The 8,596-nt window shown below is 40.2% G+C and overlaps 1 protein-coding gene across 1 annotated transcript in view; it reads left to right on the top strand.

The window, feature by feature from the left end:
* Window positions 1-7,477, top strand: part of NLRC4 (NLR family, CARD domain containing 4) — a 52,398-nt gene extending 44,921 nt beyond the window's left edge. Inside the window, exon 9 of the mRNA XM_010829817.1 lies at window positions 6,617-7,477. Within this exon, the coding sequence (XP_010828119.1) occupies window positions 6,617-6,909 (293 nt within the window). The 3' untranslated portion in view covers window positions 6,910-7,477. The remainder of the gene's footprint in view (window positions 1-6,616) is intronic.
* The last annotated feature ends 1,119 nt before the right edge of the window (window positions 7,478-8,596 follow it).

Here is an 8,596-nt window from a genome sequence, read left to right as displayed (position 1 = left end):
GTCTTTTCCATGGGGATGGTCTTGATCCCTGTCTCCTGTACAATGTCATGAACCTCAGTCCATAGTTCATCAGGCAGTCTATCTATCAGATCTAGGCCCTTAAATCTATTTCTCACTTCCACTGTATAATCATAAGGGATTTGATTTAGGTCATACCTGAATAGTCTAGTGGTTTTCCCTACTTTCTTCAATATAAGCCTGAATTTGGCAATAAGGAGTTCATGATCTGAGTGACAGTCAGCTCCTGGTCTTGTTTTTGCTGACTGTATAGAGCTTCTCCATCTTTGACTGCAAAGAATATAATCAATCTGATTTTGGTGTTGACTATCTGTTGATATCCATGTGTAGAGTCTTTTCTTGTGTTGTTGGAAGAGGGTGTTTGCTATGACCAGTGCGTTCTCTTGGTAAAACTCTATTAGCCTTTTCCTGCTTCATTCCGTACTCCAAGGCCAAATTTGCCTGTTACTCCAGGTTTTTCTTGACTTCCTACTTTTGCATTCCAGTCCCCTATAATGAAAAGGACATCTTTTTGGGGTGTTAGTTCTAAAAGGTCTTGTAGGTCTTCATAGAACCATTCAACTTCAGCTTCTTCAGTGTTACTGGTTGGGACGTAGGCTTGGATACAGATTTTTTTGGGGGGGTGGTGCGGTGGCAGCAAGAATACCAGAGTGGGTTGCCATTCCCTTCTCCAGGAGATCTTCCCAAACCAGGGATTGAACCTGGGTCTCCCACATTGTAGGCAGATGCTTTACCGTCTGAACCACCAGGGAAGTTCAAAAGAAAGATTAGTAAAGCTTAAAATCGTTCTTTAAAGAGTAACAAAGGAATAGAGATGAAAAATTAAGCAAAATTAATCAAGAAAAAGCAGAGCAACATAAATAATAAATAATTTCATTTATCAAAGTGTAGACCTAGGCACATGAATGTTTGTAGTGGCTTTATTCATATCACATATCTGATAAAGGACTACTATTTAGAATATATAAAGAACTCCTACAACTCATTGATAAAAAGACAACTTGATGGAGTTTAGAGAAGACAAAGAATCTAAATAGGCATTTCTCCAAAGAAGATATACAAATGGCTAATAAACATCAGAAAAAATGCTCAGTATCATTAGCCATCAGGGAAATGAAAACCAAAGCCACAGTGAAATGACTCTTACCAACCACTAGGATGGTTACAATAAAAAAAAGGACAGGTAATAAAAAGTGTTGACAAGGACATAGAAAAAGTGGAGCCCTCATGTGCTGGTGGTTGGACTGTTTCCTACTTAGGAAAACATTCTGCCACCTCTCCAATGGTTAAACATAGGATTATCAATTCTACCCTGAGGAATCCAAGAGAAATGAAAATATATGTCCATACAAAAGCATGCATAGCAATGTTATTGCATATTTTATAATCCTGAAGTGGAAACAACCCAAGTGTCCATCACTGCTAAATGGATAAACAAAATGTGATATATCTACAAAATAGAGTATTATTCAGCTGTAAAAAGGAATGAAGTGTTAGAACACACTATAACATGGATGAACCTTGAAGATATCATACAAAGTGAAAGAAGCCAGTCACAAAAGACCATATATAGTATGATTACATTCATATGAAATGTCCACAATGGGCAAATCCATAGTGACGAAAAGTGGATTAATGGTTGCCAATGTTGCAGGGTGGGGTGAGAATGACTGCTAATGCTGTGGAGTTCAGTTTTGGGGGTGATGAAGATGTCCTAGAACTAGATAGTGGTGTACAACTTTGTGGATATACTAAAGCCCACTACGTTGTTGCCCAGTCATGTCTCTTGAGATCCCAATCCCATGGATTGGGATTTTTCAGGCAATAATACTGGAATGGGTTGCCATTTCCTTTTTCCAGGGGATCTTCCCAACCCAGGAACTGAATGCGAGTCTCCTGCCCGCATCTCCTGCATTTCAGGTCGACTCTTTATTGCTGAGCCGGCGGGGAAGCCCCAAACCCACTATAAGTTCAGTTCAGTTCAGTCGCTCAGTCGTGTCTGACTATACCACTATAACTATAGTGGTATAGTTATACTTTAAAATGTTGAATTTTATGGTATGTATATTATATATCAAAAAGACCCTAAAAGTATATCCTAAGCAACTGTATTTACACAGTACTTGTCAAAACTGTATTTTTTAAAATACAAAAGAATGACAAACTCTAAATCAGAACAGTAGTTTCCGTGGGTCAGTGGGGACAGATGTGTGCAACAGGAGGATACCACATAATAGATCCAAGTTTTCATCCATGTTCTTATTCTCAGGTTAAGTGATAGATTCATGAGTGAATAGGTGAAATTAGTGATCTATCCACTTCTGAATAAACGATAAACACAACCTGTCAACATTTCCTGACAATCTTACTGTGCCTCTGTATGCAGCTCTCTCTATATAAACAATTTTAAACTTGATTCTCCTTAATCCATGTCTTTCTCTATTTCACAATGAATGTGATTCCCCCCTCCCACACCCCGCCTTTCCTTTTCTTATTACATTATAGTAGGTCTCTCCCCCTTTAAGGGCAGTCTCTCTGCTCTAGCCTTGACTGAGATCCCATCCCTGCCCTCATCCCTGTTCAAGATCATTTCACCAATTATGCCCTTCTTTACTCTTTCCTATCAGTTTTTAAAGGTGCTCAGGTCTCTCTCATTTTATATAGAACTCTTCCTGACTCCTATCTTCCTCCTATGACTATCATCCTCTCCCTCCTTCCCTTCAAGGCAAAAATTTATGTACCCTCAACACATCTCCACTATCTGACCATCCTCTGCTTCCTACTTATTCCAGCTGACTCTACACACTTGCAACTACTCAATGGATATTTTCCCAAAGTGTTTAACTTACCTATGTAAAAGTTGATGCTGAGTACTCTCTCCTTTTCAAAATGTTCTCTTGACTTCCGTGCTACCTTGGTAACTTCTCAGTCTCCTTTGCCATGGCAGTTCCTCCATACAGATGTTAAACGCTCCCAATTTTCCTTAGAACCTAGTCCTAGGTTCTCCACTCTTCTTCCTTAGATTACACTTCATCTTAAAGCTGTAATTGCCATATTTAAATTTTGACTCCCCAAATTTTGTTTCTTCCTGATCAGCAATCTGGGACTATTGAATAGGAATCATTGTGAGCTCAAGGATCTACTGCACCTGTCCTCACTTACTTTTTTAGGTGACATAGTTTGATTTAAATGTTTGAGGCTAAACTCACAATTTAGCATGTTCTCAAACAGGCATCACATCTGAACTCCATTACCCAATTTTTTCCTCAAAAAAAAAGAACCACCACAGACCATACTTATGTTCTAGCTCAGTGGTAAGTTCTGGGCCAAATCATTCTGCCAAATGGATCCTCAGAATTTTGCAAGTGCTCTGTTTTGCTATCTACTTGTAATTTTTGTTAAATAGCATCTTATTTTTATTGTTAGACACAGTGACTTTTGGGGGTCTCTGAAAAAAACTAAATTTATGAAGTTCATTTTTCCTGATCCCTATGTTGCCTCATTTCTTGGGAGCTTTTTGTTCGACTTTTTGTCTGTCTTTAGTTCCTTGTTGGAGGCTGTTCTCAACTGTCTGATATTCCTGTTCTCTTCACATTTTAGAGTGAGGCACAAGTTGGTAGGAAGCTCCCTGCACCTGAGGGAGGGGCTTAGGCTCACTGTGGGTGGTCAGGAAAGAAAAACAGCTCTTCCTGTGTAGGGCCTTCCTTGGAGGCAGTTCAATTTTCCCTGAGAAGGATCCTTGTCTTTCTCCTGGAGCATGCAAGTGCAGCTGCCACTGCTCTGCAAACAAAGTGGGGCTGGAAGGTCTATTGCCTTTGTGTGTTCCCAAGGCACCTGGACCTACCACAGCACCTATCTTCCATCCAGTTACTTCATTATGCATGTTTTCACACTACATGTAAGCCCAAGGAGACAGAGACCATATGTCCTTTTACGTTATCCCCAGCACTCAGCACAAGCCAGGATACATGGTAGGCACTCAAAACTGTTTGTTGAATGAATAAATGGTAAGAGCTCTGGCTCAGGGGAACTATAGGGTGGTCTCTTCCACACTAGAGCTTTGTTTAGGTTGTAGGAACCCTTCATGGATCAGAATCCTTCTACCCAGAGAATCTGAGATTTCTGCCTGGAATTAGGATCAAGGCACTTGCATTCTCCACAACCCACATACAGCCTACAGAGCTAAATGTCACTGATTCCTCTTCTCTCAGTAGTAGTCTGCTCCTCATGATGACAAAAACGCCAGATTCAATGAACAAAATGTGTGCCCTTGTGGATTACATTGCTTGTTCTTGGTTCCTGTGCTTGTGCACATTCTGGTAATTATCCAAAAATCTCTCTAATTGATACCATTCTTTAAGCCTGGCAGATAGCCTGTATAAATAGCTTACCCTTTGAGGGTGGGGTGGGCTTGAAATTCTTCGTTAGAGTTCCTTTCAGGTGATGCAATCTGTTCTGGTAATTAAGGAGAAATGAAGTTGCTTTTTGTGGAGGAAGGAGCTTTATATGCAGACATGCTAACTGGCAACCAGTATTTTGACTGAGCACATACTTTGCTGGGAAGAACCTGGGAACGAGGCAGAGACAGAAAGGACTTGAGAATGAGGTGTAAGAAGAGAAGGGAGAAACCTATGAGGAAGAAAGAAGGGCTCATTATGGGAAGGAGGAAGAAAGGAGAAAGTGAGGACCTATGTATGGATGAGGCTGGGCACAGGCTATGCTGGTCTAAGGAGACCCAGCCACACCTTGGCTTACAGAGCAGAGCTATATTCCCCTCTCCTGTAACACTCAGGAGTGTGCAGTCCAGGCAGGTGGAGTGGCTTTGCTCTGTGCAGTCTTTCAGACTCAGATACCTACATGTTCTTTACTCCTCCGTTACTTAGGGTGTTACCTTTGACTTCATGGTAATGGCTAGGATATTTACCTTTCCATTGTAGGAGTACTTTTTTTAAAAAAATAATTTTAAACATTTATTTATTTATGATTGTGCTGGGTCTTTGTTGCTACACAGGCTTTTCTCCAATTGCAGAGAGTGGGGATTACTCTCTAGTTGCAGTAAGCATGCTTCTTCTTGCAGTGGCTTCTCTTATTGCAGAGCATAGACTATAGGGTGTGTGGACTCAGTATTTGTAGCTGGCAGGCCCTTGAGCACAGGCTTAACAGTGGTGGCGTATGGGCTTAGCTGCTCTGAGGCATGTGGGATCTGCCTTGACCAGGGATTGAAACCCTGTCTCCTGCATTGGCAGGTGGATTCTGATCCACTGAGCCACCAGGGCAGCCTTGTTCAGTTCAGTCACTCAGTTCTGACTCTTTGCAACCCCATGGAGTGCAGCATGTCAGGTCTCCCTCTCCATTACCAACTCCTGGAATTTACTCATGTCCATTGAGTCAGTGACGCCATCCAACCATCTCATCCTGTCATCTCCTTCTCCTCCTGCCTTCCATCTTTCCCAGCATCAGGGTCTTATCAAATGAGTCAGTTCTTCGCATCAGGTGGCCAAAATACTGGAGTTTCATCTTCAGCATCAGTCCTTCCAATGAATATTCAGAACTGATTTCCTTTAGGATGGACTGGTTGGATCTCCTTGCAGTCCAAGGGACTCTCAAGACTCTTCTCCAACACCACAGTTCAAAAGCATCAATTCTTCAGTGCTCAGCTTTCTTTATAGTCCCAACTCACATCCATGCATGACTACTGGAAAAACCATGGCTTTGACTAGATGGACCTTTGTTGGCAAAGTAATGTCTCTGCTTTTTAATATGCTGTCTAGGTTTGTCATAACTTTTCTTCTAAGGAGCAAGTGTCTTTTAATTTTATGGCTCCAGTCACCATCTGCAGTTATTTTGGAGCACAAAAAAAGAAAGTCTCTCATTGTTTCCATTGTTTCCCCCTATATTTGCCATGAACTGATGGGACCAGATGCCATGATCTGTTTTCTGAATGTTGAGTTTTAAGCCAACTATTTCACTCTCCTCTTTCATCAAGAGGCTCTTTAGTTCTTTTTCGCTTTCTGCCATAAGGATGGTGCCATAAGGGCAGTCCTTGGAGGAGGTATTTTAGAGTGCCCTATTCTATAAGGAAATTCCTGAAGAGTTAAAAGAGGGTGAAAAATAACAACCCCAAAACTCTTTATCTTGAGATACTGAAGGAGTTTACTTACTGAAGTTTACAGTTTGGAACATTTCATACCCAAAGAAACAATCGTTAGGTAGCGTATGCTTCTCCAGAAGAGGAAATGACGTAATGTTGCCAAAGTCTGACTCCAGTTTTGAAAACAGGTACTGAATATTTCAATTGTCTCTCCCACGTTTCAATTTTTACACAATCTTCCATTACTTGGAAAAGTCAGGAAAAGAGAAAAAGTATATAAGTCATTTATATTGGTTTCCTATAATTGCTATTTATCAGATTCCCTTACACTTTAGGAAAAATATAATTTGTAAATATAATGAACCAGGTCTATAATCACTTTTCTAATTACACAGAGAATTTCTTTCTTAAGCAAAGCACTAGTCCAAACATAGCCATTTCTCTTGGAAAAAAAAAACAAAAAACACCTTTTTTCCAGTTAATGGATTTATTTCTGTTTTTATTCAGGTGTATTTTTTGAAAAGAATCCTCTGGAAAACTTCCAGCAGTTGGATTTGGCAGGAAATTGTGTAAGCAGCGATGGATGGCTTGCCTTCATGAGTGGATTTGAGAATCTTAAGGAACTGGTGTTTTTTGACTTCAGTAGGAAAGGACTCTTACCTGATGCATCATTAGTCAGGAAACTTAGCCACGTGTTATCCAAACTAACTTTTCTGCAAGAGGTTCAGCTTGTTGGGTGGCAACTTGATGACGATGATGTCAGTGTTCTTAAAGGTGCTTTTAAACTAGTAATTGCTTAAATAAAGGGTACCCTAAGCCTCTGAATGCTCTGGGGACTCCATTACTTTCAGCCTGGTGATTTAAAAATCTTTGCTCAAAAAAACTGCCCCAGGTGCCCTGCAGACTTATAAGAAATGTATGCTTACTGTTGTAAGTTACTGAGATGTTTGGATTGTTTCTTTAAATTGCATGATTGCAATAAAGGCCTGGCTAATAAAAATATGGAACAAACTTTGCTCATATACTTCAAGGGTCTGAAAGTAAACAGCAATCCACTATATATCTAAAAATTATCCTTCTCAAGAGTGTGTGTCTAACTCACCCCTTCTAAACGTTTTCTTCTTTTATGGATATCAGGATGATGTGGAGCATCATCACCTTCTTAGCCGGCCTCTTCCATGGAAATCAACTTTCTTAATTTCATCACTCAAATAAAAAGGAGACAGAAAACAGGAGGATGCTAGGAAACTGAGGCCAAAGAAGAGGAAGTGGGAGGGCGTTTAACTTGATGACATGTATAAACAGGTGAATTTAACTCAGATGACCATTTTATCTACTATTGTGGGCAAGAATCCCTTAGAAGAAATGGAGTAGTGATCACAGTCAAGAGTCTGAAATGCACTACTTGGATGCAATCTCAAAAATGACAGAATGATCTGTTTGTTCCCAAGGCAAACCATTCAACATCACAGTAATGCAAGTCTATGCTCTGACCAGTAATGCTGAAGAAGCTGAAGCTGAACGGTTCTATGAAGATCTACAAGACATTCTAGAACTAACACCCCAAAAGATGTCCTTTCCATTACAGGGGACTGGAATGCAAAAGTAGGAAGTCAAGAAACAAACATCTGGAGTAACAGGCAAATTTGGCCTTGGAGTACAGAATGAAGCAAGCCAAAGGCTAATAGAGTTTTGTGAAGAGAATGCATTGGTCATAGCAAACACCCTCCTCCAACAACACAAGAGAAGATTCTACACATGGACATCAACAGATGGTCAATACCAAAATCAGATTGATTACATTCTTTGCAGCCAAAGATGGAGAAGCTCTATACAGTCAGCAAAAACAAGACCAGAAGCTGACCGTGGCTCAAATCATTAACTCCTTATTGTCAAATTCAGACTTATATTGAAGAAAGTAGGGAAAACCACTAGATCATTCAGGTATGACCTAAATCAAATCCCTTACGATTATACAGTGGGAGTGACAACTAGATTCAAGGGATTGTATCTGATAGACTGAATGCCTGAAAAACTATGGATGGAGGGGTTGGTGACATTGTACAGGAGGCAGGGATCAAGTCCAAGAAAGAGAAATGTAAAAAGGCAAAATGGTTATCTGAGGAGGCCTTACAAATAGTTGAGAAAAGAAGAGAAGCTAAAAGCAAAGGAGAAAAGGAAAGATATACTTATTTGAATGGAGAGTTCCAAAGAATAGCAGGGAGAGATTAGAAAGCCTTCCTCAGTGATCAATGCAAAGAAATAGAGGAAAAGAATAGAATGGGAAAGACAAGAGATCTCTTCAAGAAAATTAGAGATACCAAGGGAACATTTCACGCAAAGATGGGCACAATAAAGGACAGAAATGGTATGGACCTAATAGAAGCAGAAGATATTAAGAAGACATGGCAAGAATACACAGAACTATACAAAAAGATCTTCATAACACAGATAATCATGATGGTGTGATCACCTAGAGCCAGACAT

Source organism: Bison bison, unplaced genomic scaffold (genome assembly GCF_000754665.1).
Source record: "Bison bison bison isolate TAMUID 2011002044 unplaced genomic scaffold, Bison_UMD1.0 scf7180017864508, whole genome shotgun sequence".
Lineage (NCBI taxonomy): Eukaryota > Metazoa > Chordata > Mammalia > Artiodactyla > Bovidae > Bison > Bison bison.
Note: the sequence above shows the minus strand (reverse complement) of the source record. Positions and strands in the feature narration are given on the sequence as shown.